The sequence below is a fragment of the Hoplias malabaricus genome, chromosome 7 (genome assembly GCF_029633855.1).
Source record: "Hoplias malabaricus isolate fHopMal1 chromosome 7, fHopMal1.hap1, whole genome shotgun sequence".
Lineage (NCBI taxonomy): Eukaryota > Metazoa > Chordata > Actinopteri > Characiformes > Erythrinidae > Hoplias > Hoplias malabaricus.
Genome location: NC_089806.1, coordinates 25,516,467 through 25,542,225, shown reverse-complemented (window position 1 = coordinate 25,542,225; position 25,759 = coordinate 25,516,467). Strand labels below are relative to the sequence as shown.

Sequence of the window (25,759 nt, the reverse complement as noted above, 5' to 3'; positions counted from 1 at the left end):
CTGGTCAGTACTCTTTCCTGAGGTGCTATTTCACCGAGAGCTCCATTACAAACACTTTAAGTCCAAAGAAATGTCATGAGGTAATTGTACTCTCCACTGGCACTCACTGTTTTGAATGACAAGATATCCAATGCTCTATAATTTTGCTGCCTCAACTTAGTAGTGTGTCCCTCATAGGAATGCTGGGTTTTTGAGATCTCAGCCAAAACACAGCAGTATGTTACTGAGGGTTAGTAGACATCTGACATAGTTCAAGCCAAATCCAGGCTATTCTGTGAAACCAGAGAAAAGCTCCATTAGCCAGGAAATATACACCACCTTTAACATAAATATTACAAATTATAGGCTCAAGTTCACTTCTTGAACCTACTTAGGGATATCAGAATCTGTGATCAAAATAATCATTAAAAAATAAATAAATAATAATAATAATAATAATTATATATATATATATATATATATATATATATATATAGGCAATATCCTGTGACCACCGAGCTATAGTCTCTGACTTGAAATATACAAATTGGACAGAAAAACCAACATTGTGTCTATGGGGTGGCCAGTGAATGGGAACTGTGTCCAACGCACAGCAACTGTGTCTGAATCATTTGTAGTTGTGCAACAAGCACACCTACACCACCTCAGTGTGAGAGCAGTGCTGAGAATCATTCACCACCCAAATTTTGGTCAAGACCTTTGATGAACAGGATGAAATTGGGCTAACGATATCACACTTTCATTCAGTTATACATCAACGTTGTCTCATTGTGTGTGCTTTCTTTTGTCACTCTGATGCTGTTTTGTTGGTAGCATTCTATGCAAGCAAAGTATGCTTCTGGCTCTGGGAAACTGGATGGTCTTATTGACATATTGTGAGCCATAACACGTCGTGAGGAAATTACCAGTGGATGGCACTCACCAGCAACAGGACCTACAACAAGGTGAGGAAAGGCCGACGGATTGTCTGACATAAGGCGTCCTGCTAGTGCCAGCACCACTGTCCTAAATATTGCGTCAATGTTTCCAAAGACTGCAATGGTGTTGTGACTGTCATAAAGTCACTCACCACGTCACTGAGCTCATCTTACACATCCAGAAGACCTGGTGTCATGGTGTGGTGCAGTTTTGTACAAAGCCAGATAAATGTTGGTCTTAAATTCAGGCATGAGATGGATTGTCGCAGGACACAATTAGTGCTCCTGCCTTGCGCCCAGTGATTCTGTGTAGGCTCTGGACCCACAAAATCCTGAACACTATAAAGCTATTTCAGATAATGAATGAATATCGAGTATGAAGTTATTTTTATGTCCCTGAATCACTTATTCCTGTTTGTTTGCCTTATGTTCCGTTGTTTGGGTGTAGAAGGCAATGTTTCAGTTCCTAAGCTGTCTGAGATTCACGCTTTATTCAATCCTCCAAACCTACAGATGGCGGTGAGAGCCACAACTCTACTGCGATGCATTATGGGAGATCGGTTACACACCCTGGCAACCCAAACATCAACATTAGTCTGAGCGACCAGCCAAATATCATGAATCCGCAAAAATAGAAGCGTTATATATGAAATAGAAGGGTGAAACAGCGGGAACATAGTCTTCAGTTGTTTGAGAGAGAAAAGCAATGCAGGCAGACGACGTGAGGTATTTAACCCGGTGAGTAACGGTGGCGTCCAACGGTCCTGTCATTTTTTGGTCTAATGGGAAAAATTAACGGCGTGTGTTAAATGGAGGGTAGGGTGTTTTAGTCCTCGTGTTGTGTTTAGTAGCTGTTATTAAAGAGCGTTTCATGCGTTTATGTTAAATGAGTGTCTCCAAGACGGCGTTAGACAGGTGTTATATTCGAGCCGAAATTATTCATTCGTTTCTGAGACACTGACTCTGTCCTAAACACCACCCTAACGTCATTGTACCGTACACACTACAACAGTGAATGGACTTATAAACGAGACACCCACTTCGTCTTATATGTTTAACACAATCTTTTATTTATATGAGTTGCTGCAATGATGTGCAGCTGTAATTTTATGCAACGTGAGCCATTATAAACTAGCAACGTCTATTAAATTTATTGTGTGCTTAAAGACAGCTGAATGCACAATTCATATCCAAAAAATGTTTTAAATACCTCGCCCAGTAAGTGTTTTTTGTGTTCTTGTGTGCTTTCACTGCTGACAGGTATTCAGTTGTGCATTTAAACTTCGTACAGTATCCACAGAAAATCAAACAGGTTAGAATTGGATGCTACTAGGTCACATTGCCCAATGCTTAAGAATCTGCTAGAGGGGTATAAATGCTTCTAGCACTGGAGGGATAGCGCACTAGTGGGATTAACTACCTTTGAGAATAAACTGGATTTGTGCTTGTCCCTGAGCTAATCATACATCATCAGTTTCTGTTGTCTATGTGGCAAACATATCCTTATGGAAATGTTTCTTTGTATGTGACTGTGGAGTGTAGCCTTTGTGTTTATGAATCTTCAGGAAAGTCAAGGGTGGCAGTCTCGATGTACATCCTACAGAGAAAGCCCTTGTGGTGCATTATGAGGTGGAAGCAAGGATTTTGGGACAGACTGGGGACCCCATGCTGGGAGAACGCAAGTCATGTCAGAAAATGTAAGCGATGATATTGTCTGCTGCCCATAGGTTTAAGAAACCTTGTCATGTTTTTAGTAAACTGAGGTAGCACTGATTTAATACCAGATATGTGTAATTGATGATATAATAAAAAAGAATGACCCCGATCCAATCCTGTTAAAAATCTGCCCTAAAAAGCGTACATCCCACATTGGCAAGCTTTTATTTTAAGTTTATGTTTTTAAACTCCCATTTATAGTTTCAGAGCTACTGTCATGTTATTCAAAACAGTTATCTAGTATTTTATATCTTACATTTACCTGATTAATACATATAGGGTATGTTAAAGGAAGCAATGCCTTCACGTTGTTTAACATCACATTTTTATTTCTGTCTTGGAATATTTGAGTGGTATTGGTCTATATTATCTGTATAAGATAGGGGGTTTCAATATCAATGTCCAGATCCCTGTTTACAGAGTGATTTTGTATTGTTCTTACTTGGAACACTGTATTGTATTGTATTTTGTATTGTATTACTTTAACACTTTTTCGTCTCTCAGCATTCGTCTGAAAAGCCTTAATCCCAACACTGACATTGGGTCACTAGCGCGGAAGGTGGTGGAGGAATGCAGGCTCATTTCCCCGTCCAAACTTCCAGAAGTGGAACAGCTGCTTTTCTATCTGCAAAACCGCAAGTCTCCCACAGGTCTGTGTTAACTACAAGATTCTGTTTTAGTTATTTCTGCCAGTTTTACGCTAATGGCACTTTTGCACTGCATGGAACCTACTTGACTCGACTCAGCTCTTTTTGCTTTACCACTTGCCAAATCTGCTACCTGGTGCACAGAGCTGTATCCAGTCCATTAAACAAAAAACATGTGAATACACAATGAGTAAACAGCGGCTAACATTATGGCTGCTGTTGTTGTGGTTTTCAAAGCCGGCTGTCCCCTGGCAGGGTTTTGTGAGGTCATGGGTTACATTTCATGTGGGAGCTGTGCTAGTGGTAAATCGACCAGGGAAAAGTATGTTATGCCTTGCCGAATCAAGTCAACCCAATACCATGAAGTGGAAAAGCACCATTACTGTGTTAGGAAGTAGTGGAACAAAGAATTGTTTATTTTGTATGTGATTAAAATATATCCATTGACAACACAAACTGACAAACACCCTAATGGTTTTATCTTGTTTGTGTTTGTTTTCCAATCCTCAGAAAAAAAGGAGAAGAAACAGATTAAACCAAGGGATCCTACTCCATTTGAAGGGATGGAGGTACGAATATTATTGTGTTATGACCTATATTATAATGTCACAGTGTTTTATCCCCCACCAATTACACCTGTCTTCAATTTTTACTTTACACCAGTGGTGCTCAATAGGTGAACTTCAGGCTGGGTCCAGTGCTTTGTTTATTAATAACTAATAACAAGATTTCAGAGGAGAAGGAGAAAAACTATTTTTCAGATCTATTTAAATTCCGCTTTCATTACTTGCAGTTCCATAACAGAGTTTGTAATACACTTTTCATGACAGCAATGACATCAGTAAGTAGGCTGTTAGTTTATAGACATGTGCTTGTCAAAAGCTGAAAACACATCCAAAAACTGAAATGGTCTATTTAAAATTGCTCTTTCTGACGGTTTCTGATGGAGGAACTGATGGTTGACACAGCGTATTTAAGTAATACTGGACTTAACACTGTTCAGTGTTCATTTTTCTTGCAGATTTGAATCTGGCCCTTCAACTCTGGACATTTAATATATGAACCTCTGAGATTCATTTTTAAGTACGCCTGCATTTCCAGTATACTTCTGGGATTACATTAGATATGTGTTTCTACATTTCTGGTGTAATATTGTTTCACTTTTAGAGATAAATAGATAAATAAAGATTATGTGTCATTAATCTTTTGAAATTAGTGAAGAATTGTTCTGAGATGGATATTAATGGGTCATATTCCAGTCATTCTAGCAGTAACAAAAAAAAAAAAAAAAGAACATCGTTGTGCCTTGTGTACTCATATTAGTCAACACACACACACTACACACTACCAAACAACTCTTGTGTCAGTCTTGGTGCAGTATTGAGAATGATTTGTTCTGTGCTTTATCCCCACACAGTTAGTGACTCACCCAGAGTGAGCAGTGACTGAAAGCAAAGTAAAAAAAAAAAAAAATTCAGCTGTAATGTTAGAACCAGGTTTGTGCAATGGTACTATGGTGATGATTAACATTTCTGAAACTCTAATGTTGCAATATTGCAGCTGGATGAGGAGGCTAACATTAACAGCATAGATGATTATGTGGAGTTACTGTATGAGGATGTGCCAGAGAAAATCAGAGGAGCAACACTCATCTTGCACCTGGCCAGGAACCCTGACAACTTGGAGGAGCTGCTACAGAACGGTATGCTGCAACATCAGATTTCAGAGGAACATGGAGCATCACACACTTTAGTGTAAATTTCCTTGATTCAGGTTTATCATTTTTGCTTTACAGGTTAAAAAATAAAAATATAACAAAATATTAGCTCACTTTGAAATTAGACAACTCCTTAATTACTGACATATAGTTTAACCTAAGTTGTGAAATGTCCCAGAATAATTAATTTATTTGCTTGCATGTGTTATTATTATAAATTACTGTTCACGAGTGTTGCATCTAGCAGCTATATTTGTAAATTGATGTTGATGAATGATTGCTGATATGTCACTTACTGGCTGATAACAGTCACTAGCTAGTTGTTAATCTTTCGCAGCTCTTAATTGATAACATATGATGCACTTAATCAAACCTTCAGGAGTGTCATATTTTGAGAGTCTGGTGAACATCGTAATGGCTCCAGTAAAACGTTGCTTGACTGCAGACATTAAGTCAAAATTGTTGTCCCTACAGCACATGTGTATTTTTACAGGTTTATAGTTACATTTGTAACATAGTGTATGATATTAGTTTAAACTTAAAATTGGCTAACATAAAAAAGAGCTGTTTCATACTATCAAAAACCAAACCTGTTAAAGTGAGGTCTGCTCAGTCTTGACACTTGCACTTCCTATGATCAGGCTATAATGCAGTACAAGCCCCAGTTCTCACCTTTTACGCCTGTAGTCAGAGACTATCCCTTTTCACAGACTATTTCCCAACCGTGTTCTCTTTCTGCATAACAACACCTCCGCTGCCCCACAAAACAACACATCTACCGTACATCTCTGCTGTCAACGTGCATTAGGTCCTCCATGAACCTGTCAAAAGTCTTTAACGTTGTTGTAAAGGCGATAACACTATAACAGGGTCATGGCGGCATCCATATGGAAACGAGAAAGCCCAGAGGGTGCGTGCTGCAGCGTGACACAAATGTCTGCTCACAGAGGAAGTCTCATTTCTCATGCCACAAGAGAGATGACCTCTACTGCCTCCTCCTGCCTCTTCTGACCCTCGTGCCCGCCATGCCTTCTCTTCTCTGTAACTGAAACTCCGTTCCCCTCTGTGTTGCCTTAACCTCTCTTCCATTGCTTCCCTCCGGTTCCAGCGCTCTAACCCTGGCCCCTTCATTTTTTTCTGCTCAATTTCACTGCACTGTCGCCTCACTCACAGTTTCTGGTTCCTTCCGTGATCTGTGCTGTCGTACTTTGAACAACATTTGTTTAACTTGGCATTCATGTTCTTCTACAAGCTGTCTCGGCTCTTACACACTGTGTAGCTTATTTTAGTAATCATACCTTTCACTTCACCTTGCAAGATCAGGATAAATATTGGAGATGAATGTTGGGAACCTAAGTCCTCTAACAGATTCGTTTTAGAGGAGTGTTTTAACAAATTTGCAGTTTTTCACTTGCACTTTCAGAAAAAACGTACGGTAAAGGTACATTATCGGTCACTAAAGGTACAAACTGTGTAAATGTACTTTTAAAGGTACAACAGTGCTGTTAAACTCCAGGTGTGTTCCTTAAAGGTACATTACATTCTCTTCTCCAAAAGGAGAGATGAATATCTGTAATATTTCATTTTAGAACTGTGTGATATATAACATCATATAAATCTTGGAGATGAAATCAACACAATTTTAAAATCTGTTATAAAATTAATATAGAATAAGGTACAATTTTGTTCCCTAATTAAAGGTACGGACATGTACCCTGTGACAAATTTTCTGACAGTGTACAGTGGATGTACTCAATCACCCAAGAAATGCTTGTCCTCCAAAAGTGACTTTATACCACTGTAGATAAAGGTTAATAAAGTCTATAAATATTTAAAGAACATGCCCAAATATCTTTAGGGAAACCTTTTACACTAGATATTGGAAAGGTGCTGTGAAGATTGTATTGTATGTGTTGAACGTTTGGTTCTGAATTGCAAATGACATAGAACTCATCTCTGTGCTGTTTAGTGGTGTGCTATCACACCAGAGAATGTAGCCCCCTGCTCCACATACAGGTGCTGGGGTGCTTTTCACCCTTCCATCTGATGCTTATCATTGGGCATGGTGACACTAAGCTCATGTGCAGCTGCTATTTACCATTCCATTCTTTTCACAGTATTTTTCAAGCTGTGTTTGTTGCTGCAATCCTCTGTCAGCATTGTGTGAATTGTAATGTACCTGAATTTATGAATTAGAAGGTGTAAAATTGACATATCTATAGACAGATAAAATACATGTTAACTTTTGTTCAGTGACACTGAGCAAGCATTGCAGTTTTAACCATCGTTCAACTACTTTTAGCTACTGCTGTAGTATTTGTGATTTTGTGCAATTATGTTTTTTATGTTTTATATAGTATGTTTAATGTAGTATGTATTGGTTTTAATATTCTGCATGTCCTATAACTACAGAGACAGCCCTTGGCGCCCTGGCTCGAGTACTGAGGGAGGACTGGAAGCAGAGTGTGGATTTGGCAACCACCATCATCTATGTCTTCTTCTGTTTCTCCAGGTATAATGCAGACTCCCAGCTTGGCAAACCCTGCTAAGTCACTCTTTTTGTTTTCTTATTTTTAATCTCTCTCTCTCTCTCTCTCTCTCTCTCATTCTCTTTCTTCTGATTAGCAGAGGCACTTTGACAATATTCCATTTGTGGAGGCTTGTTTTCATTTTGTGAAATAATAGTTCTAAGTTGCTCCATCATAATACAGCAAATACAGCATATTTTCTACTGTCAAAACCAGTTTGAAATGTGGATTGCGTAGGTGACTGTGAAGACTTGTAGTAGTTCTTGGCTCTGCTCCTGTTCAGTGTTTCTCTGCTGGACAGTAAAATGGAATTGGTTCACATCCATCATAGGCTGTGTTTGACGCTAGCTAAGGCTTTATTTTGGCATGGCCAGACGTAGTCCAGGTCTTGTAGTCAAAACATTTAAGTCTTCCTTTCCCAGTTTCATCCAGTTCCATGGGCTGATCACCCACTACAAGATCGGCGCCTTGTGTATGAACATCATTGAGCACGAGCTGAAGAGGTACGACCTGTGGCAGGAGGAGCTGCAGAAGAAAAAGAAGGCTGATATCCTTTCTGGGTGACCATTTCATAAGTAAATATGGGTGGGGAGTCTCAGAGATCAAGAAGTTAAATTGGTTCAGTGGTCAAAGAAAATGAGATTTTTTGGCTGATTTAAGCAGAAATGTCATAATGATAAATGTGGCTGTAGACTGTCAAGAATGAAACTGTGATAAAAGGAATATTCACGATATCACGCATTTTAAAGTGGGAATTACATCATGGCAACAAAAAAAATATTGTAAATAGATAATTACAGTATGGCGTTTAGAGTAATTACTTGCATCCCTAGTGAAACATCTAAATGAAATATCTAAACATTCTGAATGATTTCAAGTCTACATTGCATGAGTTAGAATAATATATAAAACAAAATCAAATTTAAAAAATAATAGTTACTTAAATAAAGTTCATTGAAGTAATTGAAGGGGTCTATTAAATCACTGAGGTTTATTAAATTAAATCTTGTCTCTTAACCCATGTCAGTAGTTGGTCTTTGATGCATTTAAGCCAGATGTTGTACAAATATAAATACATCAATCTCTCCAAGCCACAGCTGACAACCAAAACCTCTCCCAGTTTATTACATCATAACGCATGTTGTCCATGACCGCGATGACTAATGCATAGTGCACAGAAAACAATGAACAATGCAATATTGTGATTTTCAAGGTGGCAACAATGTTTTGAAAAGAAAAATGAGGAAGAACAAATGCAGTCTGTTCTAAACTGATCTGTATTTTACTACTTTTTAGTTTTCTCAGGATACAGAAGGGATGGGAAAAGGAGTATTTTTTTTAATGTAATATTTTCCTAACTAAACCCCGTTTTATTAATTATGAAGCTGTTTATTCATCCAGTAGTGCAGTACAGTATGTGAAACACTAAAAAAATCTGTTTTTAAATCTATATTGTGATAGGTATTGCTCTTCCAGGGTTTGTGTGTGTGTGGTGGTAGTGGTGGGGTATAACAATGTCATTTTAAATGATTATTTTTTTTACCATATTGCACATTTAAAATGCATAAAATTACCCTTGGCTTGACTTGAGAGATTGGCTGTGGTTGACCATGAAGCCAATACACTACTGTGGGTGCTACAGGATCCCTAACATGTTCTCGTAGCTCTAATCATAAACTTAAACTTTGTTTACACGTGGTCATTTTATATATAGTCCTTGACAACTTGAACGGGAGGATGACCCAGAAAACCAGAACCTGAAGAAAGAGTATGAGAAAGCTCTGAAGAAGTACCAGGGCCTGCTGACCAAACAGGAGCAGCTGCTTAGAGGTGCACCACTGCTCTGCGAGTGTTTTATTTTTTTTATTTTTATTTTTTCTTCCATAGATAGAAATCGTTAAGGGGATTGTAATACTCTCCTTTTTCTAATAGTGGCTTTGTATCTGTTGCTGAACCTATCTGAGGACACCCGCACTGAGCTGAAGATGAGGAATAAGAACATAGTGCACTTGCTAGTGAAGACCCTGGACCGGGACAGCGAGGATCTCCTTGTGCTGGTGGTGTCCTTTCTCAAGAAACTCAGCATCTTTTTGGAGAACAAAAATGATATGGTGAGGAAGATGCACAATTCCTGTACAACTTGTATGTAGATTTCTTTTGTTTGGTTTATATTTTTTCCTGTCTAATGATGTTAAAAATGAATATGGACAAAAAAAATTTGTTTAAACTGTTACACTTAGAACAAATATATTGTCTGTTAACCACGACATGCTTTGTATAAAGCCCCTTTCTAACACACATATGGTAACCCACAAACCCAGGAACTGTATGTGTGAACACGCAAATGGCTGTAACTATTGTACTGGACTGTGTCTGGACTTTATTCTGCTTGCCCCCAGTACAAACTCCATGTAAAGTCAGAATGAGTTCATGTGTGAAGAGAGTCACTCAAACATTTCCAGTTCTGAGTATGTGCCTGATGCTGTAAATCTCCGGCTGTATATTGCATGTATTGGAAGGACAACTTATACTCTAATTCTAACTAATGTCAGAACTTAATACTCTGGATTTTTCCAGAGTTCAAATGTGAAAATGGCTTAATTTAGTCGTGCTCTGGGCTATGAGGCTAATGTAGTGCACCAAAAAAAGCACAACAACAAAAAGATAGCCAAAAAGATATCTGTTTGAGTTTATTTAAAGTCTCAAGTGAGCCTTGGTTAATCTTAACATCACAAAGAGAGCATTAATGGAACTTATTAGGGTTATTTACTGGGGGCTGAAAACCTAAAATGCTACAAATATGAAAACAAACTGCAAAGCATACTTGGCTAAATGAATAAACATAACACATTAAAAACACAATGGAAATTCGAAAATGGCAAACAACAAATTCAGCAAACATTTTAATCAAAATAACAACATTGCACTACATTTTATATAGTAGAAAATTTAGAAAATGCTGCATAACTAGTCAGAACACAACTGATGCAAGCCATCGAAGGCGTTTAAAGGCTGCATGGAACTGGCGTCAAGCAGCAGTAAAAAATAACAAGTAAAAATAAGTATAAATGTGTTAAGTGATTTTAATGATTTTGTCACATTAGTGACATGTAATGAGCAATTTACTTTATTCTGCTCTGTGTTGTGTAGTAGTTACTGGTGTTATGTTCAATAAGCTTTTTGCTCCTTTTTTATTCCTCCAGAAACAATGTGTCATTTCCGATATGCAGTGTGTTTGGTACATTTGAGTAACAGACCTTCTAACTTTGTTGTGTGTTATTTATGTTTGCAGTGACTTAGGTCAAATCAGCCACTGCAGTTACTGTTTCTAACGAATATTCTAGTAATAATAATAAAAAAAAACAATTAGCAAACAGACAGAAAAAAATTAATATTCACTGCAAAACAAAATACATACTAAACTGGTTATTACTGGTTATTTATCTACTTTGAAAACTAGTTTCATTGAACTATGTTTTATTAAAAAAAAACTGTTCCCCAAACTGTTCACCCCTAGAACCTGTGGAAATCTGGTTAATGTATGGTTCCATTACCAAACCTGTATTGGCTGATAGCCTTTGCTTGGAAAGTGGGAAAATTGTGCATATCAGATTTGTCTGGCACTTGCTAAAGAGCTCTGAGACCACATGGATTCTTGGTGTCGTCTATGGTCATTCTGATGATGATAGTTCTGTGCATAACTGTTATTTACACACTGTTTTGACAGATTTTTCTCATGGTTTTGGTGCAAACCATGGTGGCTTTTCTAATAAATGGTTGGAGTAGTGGTCGTTAACGTTGAAGGCTTGGTTTAAAAACAGGTTGGAGCCTCTGTACAGTGGCTGTAATGGAGCTCAGGTTTCTCCAGCCTTTGTGGCTACGGCTGAGTGGGAGCACAGCTGTAGTGGTCCACAGATGTGTTAACAAGCCGAGCTGAGGCCACATTACTAAAACAGTGAGGCAGACTTCAGTACTCATTTGATCCTTGGAAAGGAGTGTTACTGTTGAGACAGCCTGAATTGTTTTTGGAGAGAGCAACAAAGAATGGGTTCATTTTTTTTAGACTTATGCTAGCGTTTGTTATATTTATATATTTCTGCTTTGATTAGAAGTACAAGTATGATCATTAGAAAATTCTTAAATAAGTACTAAAAATGTTTCTAAATACATATACTTCAGTAAATGAACCTACTGTCCACATCTACGGCACTATAGACAGAAACTAATACAGAATGATTTAAAACTTCAGTCAAGTTACAGATGTAGGCTAATGCAGAATGTGGAGTTTTACCAAAGACTCTTATTGGTATAGTGTAGTGTTCCTACCCATGCTGGGAATCAAACCCCAGTGTGTTATGTAGAAGGGAGAGGTGTTACCCACAACTATACCAAGCACAACAGATGACCAATTCAGTAGCCCTTTATTATGGTATTACTGTGTTTATTTATGCCATGTCTTTGTTATTAATATGTCTATACATGTTTTTTTTAATGCAAATGTATATGTTTTTATGCAAGGCTGAAACTGACACAGTGGAGAAGTTGGCAAAGCTGGTGCCCTGTGATCATGAAGATCTTCTGAATGTGACTTTGCGTCTACTTCTCAATCTCTCCTTTGACACAGGCCTTCGCAGCAAGATGGTGCAGGTGGGCCTACTGCCCAAACTCACTGCACTTTTAGGTAAGCTGCATGTAATACACTGCATGTGTGGTTGAGTATGAGAAAGATTTGTTCTTAAATATGTGGTTGGCTTACACTGAAGGAGAAGAGAAGCCTTCTGCTACACCTGTCAGAAAATTGTTATTTCTAGGCACTTTATAGTAGTGCTGGGCAATTTGAGCACAAATCAATATCATGATTAATTGTACATTTTAACACAATTAAATTAATGAAAGATTATCTTGTTTTATAGTTCAGTGACAAGGCTTGTACTGTAAATATGCTCCAGTATTAAAGCTGGGATACTTTTTTCTAATGTTGCTGGGAGCTTCTTCCTCGCTTGTTTTTTGAGCAGTATTTATATTTGTGCTTGTGTGTGCTTGTGCTTTGGTCACTGAAACTCTTGGTCTGCTACGGCATTTAGGTTGCTTCCATGTGGCGGATAGGGGCAGAATCATATGACTACAGCTTGGTAGCGTGGTTTTAAAGGCACAGTACATGAACACACAGTGGGGACATAACAAAAACATGTCCCATATCATAACATTTATTAAAAAATAAACAACAGTTAAAATAGTTGATTTAATTGATATAGACAAGATAATGTCAATTAGAAATTCAGAATGTTGATTTGAATTAATTTACAATTAATTGCCCAGCCCTACTTTATAGATGATAGTAATTTAGTGATAGTGATATATTTTTTAAAATATTGTTATTTTATATTAACCAAAACCTCAGACTGTTAGCTGAATATGAAACACACTAGCACACTGCCAGTAACTACATCATTGTGTTATAAACATTCAAGTGCACTTACCACACTCACATAGCTTTCATCATAGAACTTAAACAGAAGCCAGCCAAAGCTGTTTTTTGAATAGGAGGAAAACCTGTTGGTTCTTTTCTTGGCTGAATTTGATCATTCCTTATAAACACAGAAAGAATTTGACCTGAAGAATTCTGGCGTTTGTTATTTTGAATAGAATAATTTTGTTTTATTCAAACATTGATTTTTCCATTAAAGAAAAACCAAAAAAAAATGCAAAGACCAATATCTCAGTTAATAAATTGTGTGTTATTATTTTGCAGCTGAAATTATTCCCATAACAATCTGTTTGTTATAACAGTCTGGCAGTTAGTCTATAGGTTTTGACTGATGAGAACCTAAACTGTTTTCGAAATAGCAGCAAGTGTTGTGAAACAGTGCAAGACTATTGTGTCATTACACATGACCTCTTAATGTTTATTTTAATGTCAAGAAAACTTTGCTTGCTGCACTTCTAAAGGCAATTTATAATAAAGAATAATGTAATGGCTAGGAAAACTTTTAGTGGTACCACATTAGCATACATCAAACACAAGGGTGAGCCTAGTCTGCAAACGTTGACTGAATTTCGCTTGCTGGCTGGACAGGGTCCGGCTGTGTCCGGCTCTTACACTAACCACTTCCTGAGATGAAATATGGCGTGTGATTGGTGCCTGCTCCGTACACCCAGGCACCGTTGCCTTTGGCACTCCCGAGTGTCTTTTGAAGGCTCCTAGGGGGGTGTCATATGTCTTGAATAATTAATATAATATACTTATAAAAACAACACACTCACTCTTAAAGTAAATGTTGTTTTTAAAGCACGAGGGACGTCTAGTCTTAGCAGCCTGTGGAGATACGTGGGCATGCACTCACACACACACACAGATACTCTCATGCATTTAGTGAACTTTCTGTATCAGATTGCTATAGCAGATGGCCCATATATCCATCCAAGCATTCTGTATCTGAACTTTAAAAATATGAGTGTGTATGGGTGTGAACATTTGAAATATGAATGTATAAATTTCTGTACAATAGTGAAGGATTGCAAAAGACTAATTTAATTTCCACCTAAAAGCCATAAGGTACAAATTTTATTTGATTTTTCTTTCTACCGAATATTCATATTTAATAAAAACTTGCTTATATAGTATAGGAGTGTCCTGTATGGTCAGGAGTTCCCAAGGTAGGGGTTCCTAAGCCATGTACTATTAAATGTAAATAACAAAACAAAAAGTGGGCTGTTCAGTTTGCAAAATGGTTCAATTTCCATTGACTCTTTAATACCCTATAAACGTGTGTTGTGTGCTTGCGCCTGACACTATCACATCTTATCTCCTCCGAGCCTGTCCACCAGAGTGAGAAGACCACAGCCAAAATCCCATCAGCCCCCATTCAGGGTCATGACCCCACTGACAAAGATGAAAGTGAGGCTTGACCTCTTCTCATCCCTGCTTCTTATCTCAGAGCTGCTAAGAGGAGGGGCTCTCACCTTTCTGAGTAGGACCCTATACATCCCAAGATCAGCACTACAGAGGACTGGGGCATATTGTTGTGTGCTGTCATTTTTACCAGAGCAGCACCTTTGGAAGCATGTGATTAAGGTCAAGTTTCAGGAGATTAAAAGATGATAATAATGACCAGTCACATTTTTACAGATTTTCACATATCAGGTCAGAATACCACACTGATTAGTACTTCTCTTAACAGTGCAGCCTAGTTCTATAAGGTCATAGTGCAGATTATTTTCTAGATGTCCAGTGTGTCTAGTCATGTAGATAAGACTTGATGAATGACAATGAAAATTGTAGTCGTCTAAGGGTTAAGCTACTACTTCACACTTTTTTTTCTCCATTTTTCTTGTCTCTGTCAGCTTCACAGGATAACTAGTTCTTACTGCTGCCCCGTAAACCCGCCCTGCTTTGAAGTCGTGTTTACCGTGACTATTTTGCTGTTTACTTGCATGGAGGATGACCATGCTGTAATACCCTTACAAAACAGAAACCTGGAGAAGGGTGAAGGCTGCAGCAGAACTGACCCCTGGAGGTCTGCCCACTATAGTTTCATGTAGGCTGGGTGGTTTGCCTGGATGTAATTGAAGTATAGGCTCTTTGCTCTGCTGCTAACTGCCCTCAAACAGCATAATTAGTTTCTAACAGCGCTTTTTCCCCCTCCTTTCCAGGGCTCCAGTAGTGTTCTGAACAATTTTTATAGGGCCCGATCTCCTCAGCCCTTGTAAAGGATCCACCGTTGTGCTCTCCCTACCTGCAGAGAGAAGCATTTATATATGATGGTGTGTGTGCGTGTGTGTTTCGCTAATGAGAAGCACATGTCTGGGGCCAATCGCATGCTTGCAGGGTAGAGCAGCATGGCTTGAAGTTATTAATGGCAGTAAAATTTATGCTTCCTCCTTTTTTGCCAATTAAATGGAGGAGTCCTTCTCTTTCTAGGGTCTTGGGGAGCACATCTGGCTTCAATAGGCTGAGATAACCTAGCCCGAAGGGTCCCTGGCCGGCTCCGACCAGTCCCCTAGCTCACTCTCACTTTCTCTCCCTCTCCCCCATTTCTCTGTCTCTCGCTCACTCTTTCTTTCACTGATTAAGCTGGAGGCTTGGGTTATGACCCTGGCTCTTTGTGCTTGTGCACATGAGCTCTTTAGAAATATGCAAATATCCACTGAGTTACTGAGCACTGTCTCTGAAAAGTACTAGTATCAATAGAGTTCTCTCACTTTTGCTCTCTAACTCTCTCTTTTCTTGTTTATACACCATACTGTCTCCCCTCTCTTTGTCTTTCTTAATTCCAGACTTTCCTTCTTTTATTTATGTGTGCATTGAATGGTGTATGTGAAATATAAGGGTGTATAAACTTTTTTGTGTATTTAAAATACTTTTTTCTTTAATAGTAAAACAAAGAGGTGTTTATTTATTTATTTGTTTATTTAGCGAACTTCTGAAATGTATGTTCCAAGAACAGCTCTAGTTTCCATTTCCATTGTTACTGTGCCTTTATGATTTAATGTATATGATCTATGTTCTGATTGTTGTTGTTGTTGTTCTGGTGTTGTTCTCTTATAAAGCAATCTGGCTGAAGCACCTGTTATAACGTCAACATAAATTGAACTAGGATACACCAAACTGTTATTTTAAAATAGTGAGGGGCATTTAGTTTCCCATTATATTGGCCTTTTAATTCAGCACATGATAATCCTTTTTGTGGTATTTATTTCATATTGTTTTATTTTAATATCATTGTGCTATGTATATACCAGATAGTAAAGCAGCACTAAGGCCAACTGAGTACTATGATATTTATTCAGACTTTCACATACTTTACTAATTCAACTAATTCAGTTAAACAGGAGGGATTATTGTTTGTACAGAAACATGCAGTTGATCAGTGTTCTTTAAGTACTGACAATATACACCGCATGATCAGAAGAGTATATTGTGGCACAATTCATCATAATAGTGCTAATTACATCGCTCATTACTAATTCTAAATCTACATGGTTTCCTCTTTCTCTCTCTGTGGGTTTTTTTTATGTGTTTGTGTGTGTTTCAGGAGAAGAAGCACACAGAAATCTGGCCATGCGCATCCTGTACCACATCAGCATGGATGACCGTTTCAAGTCCATGTTTGCCTATACTGACTGCATTCCACAGGTAAGAGCTCAGCCTGCATTAACGAGAGCCTTCATTCCTCCAGCCCCAGGGTTTTGCATGAGAGACAGCGTTACATTACAACTGCTCTCACATGACGATGGTGATGACAGCTTCCATTCGGTCTCCTTTTTTTTTTTTTTTTTTTTTTTTTTTTTTTTGCTTTCTCACTGTAGTATGAAAAAAGGAACATATCATGCAAATTTAAACAGTACTTCCTTTAGCATACATCTGTTCAGTCAGCCAAGATATCCAAGCATCCAGAAGTTTACTCTTCTAGTTTTGCACTGGAACTACACTCTGTGTGCTAAAATTTGTATTTACATATTTGCTTACACAGTTATTCCTTTGAAATCAAGGTAGTTTTATGCCCCTTCTTGATGTAACAACCTTCTGGAAAGGCTTTACACTAGATATTGGGACATCAGTGTGAGCATTTGATTACAGGTACTGATGTTAGTTGATTAGCTCTACATCACACATCCCACTCCAACAATGGAGCTGCATCACTCAAGACAGTGAGTTTGTCTACATAGCTCCACAGTCCCACAGCTCAGTGCTCTTGATTCAACTCAGACACAAGAGGAACGTAAAGACATATGCAAAGTACTGTGCAGAAATCTTAGGCACCTAAGTCAATTATATATATTTAGACTAATGCCTTCTCAGTAAGTGTGGTGCTTGTATAAAGTTATTTATATATATATATATATATATATAGTTTGAAGAATATTGTTTTGTTTAGATTCTCCTTCATTTAAAATAATTATTTATTAACTTGTAAAACAAAACTTGTAGGTATTGTATGATAATCTCAAATAATATGGACTACCACAAGGAGAGATTTGGGAACATTTAAACCAACACATTCACACACATTTGGTTTTATTCTAATGTTGGGTTTTAATGTTATTTGTTGTTATTTGTTTGTTTTTCAGCAAATAGACACTTACTGCTCAGATAAATAGCTTTTTAAATCTCATAATCTCTGGTGCCTAAAACATGTGCACAGTACTGTATATCTGGAGATAAGAATATGGGATTTGTACTCTGTAGCGTGCATGTGCTCTTGCCTTTGGGATATATAAGGCACAGTGTTTTGGTGGATAAAAAAGAGCAAAGAATATCAGATCATTCTTGTGGGCATTTAATTGCAGTTACTGAGTTTGGATGATTGGTTCTGGATTACAAACACAAAGGCCTGGAGATGGGAGTATGAGATTTGTAGTCACACAAATCTAGTGTGTAGTGCACACACTTTCGCCTTTGGGACGTACAAAGGCACATTGGGTCGGCAAGTAAACGTGAGCAAGGCAGGTGCCAGCAAGTCTAGCCGCTGTGTGATTACGGCTCCGGGGCTGCTGCTATGTGATCCTCCAGAGCCATGTGATTGTGCGCCGCTGCCTCCTCTCAAAACTCAGCCAGCCTCACCCAATCCCTTCTGCCATCCTGTTTAATGTTAACGTCACACACACACACGTGCCTGCACAAAATTCAGGTTGCGCACCCTAGGCCTTCTATTCAGTTCTGGGAATGAGTGCAGATCTGAGTTAATACACAGTGACATAGGGGATACGCTTCTAAAATCAGGAACCATTTGGGGAAAATCACAAACCCCTGTGTGTCTAGGGGGAAAGGACAAATTTGGCGCAACAGTCTGGAAAGTATGTCCCATGTCTGTTCACACAATTTAGGGAGCTTTAGAGGAGAGGAGCAGGCTTGGTCCGATTAGGGTTGGTCTCTGGCTGTTCACTCAATTAAGCACTTTGTTTAAGTGTTAACTATTGGCTGTGTGGCTGCTTTGTTGATTGACAGGTGATGAAGATGTTGTTTGATTGTAATGAAGAGAGGGTGGACACAGAGCTCATTTCCTTCTGCATCAATCTGGCTGCCAACAAGAGAAATGCCCACCTCATTTGTGAAGGTTAGGACACACTGAAAACATATGCACTGGCTTTTCAGTTTTTTAGTGTCTTCTACATTGTACTTGCACCCATTAAAAAGCATTTGGTATTTACAGAAATTTTACAAGCGCAGTTTGTACTCCTAAAATAATGTATGTGCAGATACATAGAATAAACAAAGATATATTTAGAAAAAATAAGTAGATTAAGTTCTATTTGATTTAATTTGTTCTATTATGTCTATTTTGGCTTATTCCACTGGGTATAGTCTTTAATTAATTTGTCCCTTTGATGATCTTACAATTTTTTAAATCCATATATTGCTATTTCAATGTACATAAATATTTCTCCTCTATATAGATGCACTTTGAATGTTTACACTTACTAAATCCAATCAATACCTTGCTGTGCAATGCAGCCATGTATCAGTGAAAAGGGTCAACCATATTTGACCAACACTTTTGACCATATATATTATTTGATGTGTTAACAATTCTAAGCACATTTATGATACTGATATGGTTGTGGCATTTTGATGTGGAAGTGGTTGGAGCTCATCAGGCACAGCAGAATTGCAAGGCTTTATACACCCTGTATACAGTTTGCATGGTATTGGTTATTGTGCTGCAGCCGGTATATTCTCCTGTAGGTAATGGGTTGAAGATGCTGATGAAGAGGACTTTTAAACTGAAAGATCCTCTGATGATGAAAATGATCCGGAATATCTCACAGCATGACGGACCTTCCAAAAACCTGTTCATTGTAAGTGTAATACATTTAAATATAACAGTTAAACACGTCTAGGTTTGGTTATATTGGTAACATAAATTTATTTATTTATTTATTTTTGCAGGACTATGTTGGAGACCTGGCTGCTCAAATTGGACAGAGTGAGGAGGAGGAGTTCGTCATTGAATGCTTGGGCACTCTGGCCAACCTCACAATTCCTGATCTGGACTGGGAGCTGGTCCTTAAAGAATACAACCTAGTGCCCTTTCTGAAAGACCATCTCAAGCCTGGTGAGGCAGTTCTGCTTCTCAAACAATCTCAAATAAAGCAGGATGTGCAGCACAACCACTTGGAAATATCACCATCAATACAATTAATTATTTAGATCTTATGAATTAATATTATGCATATTATTATTTGCTAAATATTATAAGTTTATGAATGCATTTTGGGGTCATTTTTATAGTGGCTGAATCAATTTCGTAAGTAGAGGACCACAATCAGACATTTTTAAAATCAGTAGCACTTATCCTACCCCAAATGACATGGTGACATGTTGTGTGACAGTGTTTGTGGAGTAATCAAGAGGTAAAAATCAGTTACAATCTGGCTCCCTGTAGCTGTTGCAAATGTTCACCCCTTTTGTAAAACTGATTTAAGGCAGCATTTGGTCATAAAGCTTTGAGAATGCACCATTTCAGAAGACTCATTGAAATGCTGTTTGATAACAAAATAATTTCAACCCTGTGCTCCTTATCTGTCACCTGCAGGCTGTGCAGAAGATGACCTTGTGCTGGAGGTGGTGATAATGATTGGCACAGTGTCCATGGACGACTCTTGTGCTGCCATGTTGGCCAAGTCAGGCATCATTCCTGCTCTAATAGAGCTTCTCAATGGTAAGACAGTGACTGAGTCAAATGATTGAAGTTTGTACTTGGAGAATTATATATAGAAATATATATGAATATTTTTGTTTCTACAGCACAACAGGAGGACGATGAGTTTGTTTGTCAGATCGTGTTTGTCTTCTACCAGATGGTGTTTCACCAGGCCACCCGAGACGTCATTATAAAGGAAACCCGTATCCTTCACTCTATACTTCTGTGGTCAGATAAGCAGAAATTGAAATTACACTCGGATGTAAACAACTCTTTTTATCCTTAGCACTAATCTGCAGAAGCTCCAGCTTACCTCATTGACCTGATGCATGACAAGAATGCTGAAATACGCAAAGTCTGTGACAACACACTGGACATTATTGCTGTAGGTGCTTATTTGTTAGATCCTGAGAAATGGTAGCAGTTACGGTTGGAATGTAGTAAACGGTAGAGTATATGAAAATATACTGGATTGAGTGCCTATGGTGGTAAATGGATTGTGCTATGGCATAGTTCTTGATTTGCTGTGAATCTTTCAGCTTCAAGTGATCTTTCCCAGACCTCAGATTAATGTAATTAGGTCTCCATTATACCAGGTTTCTTTTGGAGGCCAGGGGAAGTGTTCTATACAACTGATCAGGCAGGGCTATTAAAGCTGGGAGCCACATCAAAGGGCCTGGGGGTGTCTGGTTAGACTCAGATAGGTATAGAGGACAGAACACAGGTCTGCTAAATACCACACGCGCGCGCACACACACTCATTCATAGACTTGTTCGTTTCAGAGATTTTTTTAGCAAAATGAAATTTTGAGATTTTGTGACGTGACAAGAGCTTTACATTAATTGTGCTACTTCTTGTGTTGATTCCTTTTAAACTTTCTTTATAGTACAGTTCAAAACAATGAGACCACCATTTCACTTGTTCAAAATCAGGGAACATATTTCACAGAAAAATACACAAAAGCCTTATTTTCAAAACCAATAGTAGTGACTGTTATTTTCTCCCTGGCATTTCTCCCATGCAAAGAGACAACAAAAAACTTTGGACCTCTCGAAAATATATTCCTGCAGAATTCTGAAAGTCTTCTTAAAATGGTGCTTTCCATTGCATGATACCTACTTGGCTTGGCATGGCTCTACAAACTTCTCAGTCCCAAGTCCCTGGAAGCTTTTCCAGTAGCATAGTTCCTTGTACCTTGTAATGTAGCAAAACACAGTCTCTAAAGGGAACAGAGGACATTAAAAAACACAACAACAGCAGCGGTAAAATTAAAGTATTTTTTACTCATTGTGTATTTGCATGGTGGTGTTGTTGTTTGGGACTGAACACAGCTCCATGCCCCAGTTCAGACAGATCAGTGAAGTTTTTATATTGCTTGTTGCTCCATCCAGCTCTCAAAGGAGTTTTCGTCAGCCACTAATCCAAGGACCATTTGATCCTCTTCAAAAGGTAACTTTACAAACTGCTGTTCTGAATCACATACAAACAAATGTGATAACTACTGCAGCTTTAAGATTTTACAAGCAGACCGTTTGTGCTGGATGTCTACCACTTCATCGTGATTGACAAGTCTCTCTGGCCAGTCAGCACTCTGCAAGGTTTACACATCACGTTTAGTTCCTACTCTGCTCCCTTGAAACCACAAGTGTTCATGGACCAAAACAGTACCCTTTCCAGGGACCATGTATCATATTTGCCTAATGGAAAAGCAATAAAGCCCAGTAGAGCTGAGCTAAGTCATGTAGAGACCATGAAGTGGAAAAGCAGCAAAATAATAGAAGTTTTAATAAATGCTGGCTGCATTATGGTGATTTTGATGAGAAAGCAGTTAAACTGTGAGTCAGTCTGTTATTTACAGCAAAGTATGCTCCTCATTCTCTCCACTGTCCCACTGGCAGTCCTTCAAGCCATACCAGCTCAAATGAAGAGGGTCTTTCAGGATTCATATTTTGCACTCTTTTAGTGTATGCTTAAAGGTTTTATGTGAATTATTTATAAAACATTGGGAACCCTGCTTCACATCCACTGTTATCCAATCTACTCAGAAACGTCACCAGCTCTGTTATGGTAAGATTGATTAGCCAGGTCATTAAACCTGTTCCCTGCTCTTACTGGCCAAGAAAAGCCAGCCAGGGCACTTGCAAAGCTGTTTAGCATTTGATTAATTCACACACTGACAAAAAATGTCAGCTTGGCTGGAAGTGGGGCCTGGCCTGTGACAATGGGTCTGTTTTGAAGCCTGGGCCTCAGGTGGCCGATCATGCCCATGAGTCTCAAACTTGGACTGGGATGATTAATCAGCAGTGCTGGGTGCGTGGAACTCAGTGGAGCTTAGCCATGTCCGGACCCTCAGAAAGAGGCTTTATCAACCGCTGACCCCACAGAGAAAAGAAAACAACCGTTTGGCTAGGCTTCTACACACCTGCATTTGTTATGTCTTTATTAAAGTAATCCTTCACCCACAGCTGCTAATGTTGCTAATAAAGTATTAATAAAACAGGATTAGGGACCAGTTAGTTATACTATTCGTTCTATACTCATTTTTGACATGTTTGTATTTAGCTTGAGAAATGGGTCCTCATATTGTTCTGATTCTTTTTCTCACTATAGGAGTATGATGAAGAGTGGGGGAGGAAGATTCAGAATGAGAAGTTTCGCTGGCACAACTCTCAGTGGCTGGAGATGGTGGAGAACCGGCAGATGGACGAAGTAGAACCTTTCATGTATGGTGATGAAGGAGAGACCTTCTTGCAGGGAGGGGACATCCTGGAGCGACCCGACCTTTTCTACAGTGCAGGTTCAGAATTATCCATGTTTTTTGTTTGTTTGTTTGTTTGTTTTTTGCCATGTGTCAATACAGGTTTGTATTACTGGCATAGTTACCCCAGGTTAATTCCTAATTTGTCCTTAATTACATGATACTTACCTAACTTCACTTTGCTATTTTAGGAAATGAAGGCATTACTGTTTTTACAGCTTAAAGTTTCACATTTAATTAAGCTTAAAAATGAGCAAAACATTGATCTTACAACTGAGGATAAGATGTTTGTGAAAGCTATATGGGATATATCCAATTTATTCAACAGTTTCATTGCACAGTAATAAGGTTTCTGCAAAATAGTGATGGCGTTTGGGAGAAACACATGGAACACAAGTTTTAGGTAAACCCAGGTTTGGATATTTACAAGAATCAAAAGATCAAAAGCTGCAAAAACATCTATGTCAGCCAGCAAGAAAATATCTGAAGTCTGTGGACTGTTAAGAACTAAAGCTATAAAGCTATAACTAAACCTATAAAGTTTTAAATGAAATAGCTAAAGTGTACAGGTTCAGAACAAGGCTGCCAATTAACAAAAACAAAAATTAGAATAAAATGGCTAAAAATACTTCAGAAATAATCTTGACTGACTAGTTACATACAACATTAGATGGACCAGATGGTTACCCAGTCAGTGGGTCATTTTTGATTCCACTGACTACAAGCCAATGGTGGGGTCAGATTCTGGGCCAGTATCATCAGCTATGAACTTTGTGTCTTTTTTGTGTGAAGTGATATGGAGCTCAGAGATGTACTGCAACCTCTTGGAGTAACAGTTCCTGCTGTGACGGAAAGGTTGTGGTGTATAAGAATAATTGTTTCCTCACATCATTTAAACCCTCCTGATGGTTTATGGGCAACTTGGAAGCAGCTAGCTTATTTATTATTCATTTTTTCCTCTAATTAAATGTTTTGACAGGTATTGAAATGAAAGTATCTGATTAGATTGGTATATTTGAACATTATATATTGGATTAGTGAAGTATTACTTTATTTTTGTATGAATAAATATTTTCTATGTCATCTGCATAGCTATTTACTTTCTGTGCATTGTCCAGCATAATAACAGAGGACAGTGATTTTTCGGTTGAGCTTGTGTTTTTCTAAATAAAAATAAGTTAATTGAAGTCAGACAAAATAACAAATGAACAGAAACGGTTTGCTTTTATGACAAAATTAAAATTTCTCTTTTACACTGTACAAAACTGACATATTTCTGTATAAAATACAGAATGTTTTAACACACAGTATAAAATGTACTGTTTATGTTTTCTCTGCAGATGGATTAATCACAGCAGACAGTGCCATCAGTCCAGAATTCTTCACTGACTTCCAAAATGGAGACTTCTTAGGGCCACAGGGATTTCCCAGCGGGTAAATACACAACCCCTAAATCAGATGTCTACTGATGTAGTCTGCATGTAGTTTGGGATGGTATACAGCACAGTTTGGTAGTTCACCTTCTCAACCTGGTAACATGTTGATGAGCTGAATCAGGTGTGTTAGCAGAGAAATCACTAAATTTTGGATCAAGTTTCCTGAGTAGTGGAACATCTCTTTTCTAAATTATGTAGATACTTAGCGCTGTGTACTAGAAAGATTCATGTTAGCTGTGCCAAACATGCGTATATAGAGAGCTTTTCTTCCTATCCACTCAAAAGACCCTCTATGCAGCAACTGTAGCAGTGTATGCTGTTGTTTTTAGCTCAATCAAAGCTGCACTGTCAGAACATTCTCCCCTGCATCTCTACATGTACCACCACTCCTCCTCCAACAACAATAGCTCAAGCTTGGAGAGCAAACACAGAACAGTGTCCCTGTGCTCTAAAGACTGGACTTCAGTCTCCCTCTCCCGCTGCCCTGGCACCTCAGCAGAGCACAGATGTGACGACTTGATTAATGGTGCCGCCCCCTGTGCGATAGCACAGGTTAATAAGTGCTTTTTTTCCTCCCTAAATACTGCAGTCCCACATTACAGAGCATTAGGAGCAAAACCAGTGATGGAGTGGATTGCTTTTATTAGCTGATGCTCCTGGGATGGGTCTCTGTATATGTGTTGATCTTGGCAGTGTTGTACAGAAAAAGGCCTTAACTCAGCCAGAGACAGGAGAAGCTCTCAGTTATAGAGAGACTTTGATAAAAGTATAGAAAGATGGTGATGGGAGTTGCCTATATAAAGGAGGAGAGGGCCTTTTAAAGAACGCAGGAGCAAGTGAGTACAGAGCGGAAGGAGGGCTGTTTTTTCCCCCTAGTCTTTGTAAGTGATAGCTGTAAAATACACTGAGAGCGCACTGGGAATTAGCCAGCCTGAGAGTTTGGTTTTCATTTGGCCGGAGTGGTGTGAGAGATCCAGGTTAACACAATAATGAAACCCAGCCTCCAGGAAGCACACAGTCAGACATGCTGGGAATGGCTTTAATAACGCTGACTGTTATTCGTACAAATAGCACAATGTGGTTCTTCATCTGCTACATTAGGTAGCTTTGTTAGAACTGATGACGAGAGATCAGGAAGCCCAGTGCAGACTTCACTGGCCCTCATGGATAATTCAGATGGTAAGAATTTGTTAGTAGCTTAAGATCAGGTCATTCACACATTATTTTTTGAGCTGAAATGCTGATGAAATGTGAGCTGTATCGATGTTCATACAGCAGTTACTGTAATCTAAAAGGTAAAAAGTACAACTCGCCCAGGGAAAGCAGATGTGGATTGGTGAATGTGATGTTACCTTAAAATATGATTCAGAAATTTGGAATAACTTGAGACACCTA

At 38.5% G+C, this 25,759-nt stretch overlaps 1 protein-coding gene across 3 annotated transcripts in view; it reads left to right on the top strand.

The window, feature by feature from the left end:
* Window positions 1-1,488: 1,488 nt before the first annotated feature.
* kifap3a (kinesin-associated protein 3a) overlaps window positions 1,489-25,759 on the top strand; it is a 50,328-nt gene continuing 26,057 nt past the window's right edge. For all 3 annotated transcript variants that reach the window (XM_066676580.1, XM_066676579.1, XM_066676582.1), the window contains exons 1-19: window positions 1,489-1,655; window positions 2,483-2,614; window positions 3,138-3,283; window positions 3,791-3,849; window positions 4,841-4,982; window positions 7,410-7,509; window positions 7,948-8,072; window positions 9,257-9,355; window positions 9,458-9,636; window positions 12,044-12,206; window positions 16,561-16,661; window positions 18,474-18,582; window positions 19,212-19,324; window positions 19,416-19,581; window positions 20,062-20,187; window positions 20,274-20,372; window positions 20,469-20,554; window positions 22,781-22,967; window positions 24,269-24,362. In XM_066676580.1, the coding sequence (XP_066532677.1) occupies window positions 1,624-1,655; window positions 2,483-2,614; window positions 3,138-3,283; window positions 3,791-3,849; window positions 4,841-4,982; window positions 7,410-7,509; window positions 7,948-8,072; window positions 9,257-9,355; window positions 9,458-9,636; window positions 12,044-12,206; window positions 16,561-16,661; window positions 18,474-18,582; window positions 19,212-19,324; window positions 19,416-19,581; window positions 20,062-20,187; window positions 20,274-20,372; window positions 20,469-20,554; window positions 22,781-22,967; window positions 24,269-24,362 (2,258 nt within the window). In that variant the 5' untranslated portion in view covers window positions 1,489-1,623. The remainder of the gene's footprint in view (window positions 1,656-2,482; window positions 2,615-3,137; window positions 3,284-3,790; window positions 3,850-4,840; window positions 4,983-7,409; window positions 7,510-7,947; window positions 8,073-9,256; window positions 9,356-9,457; window positions 9,637-12,043; window positions 12,207-16,560; window positions 16,662-18,473; window positions 18,583-19,211; window positions 19,325-19,415; window positions 19,582-20,061; window positions 20,188-20,273; window positions 20,373-20,468; window positions 20,555-22,780; window positions 22,968-24,268; window positions 24,363-25,759) is intronic.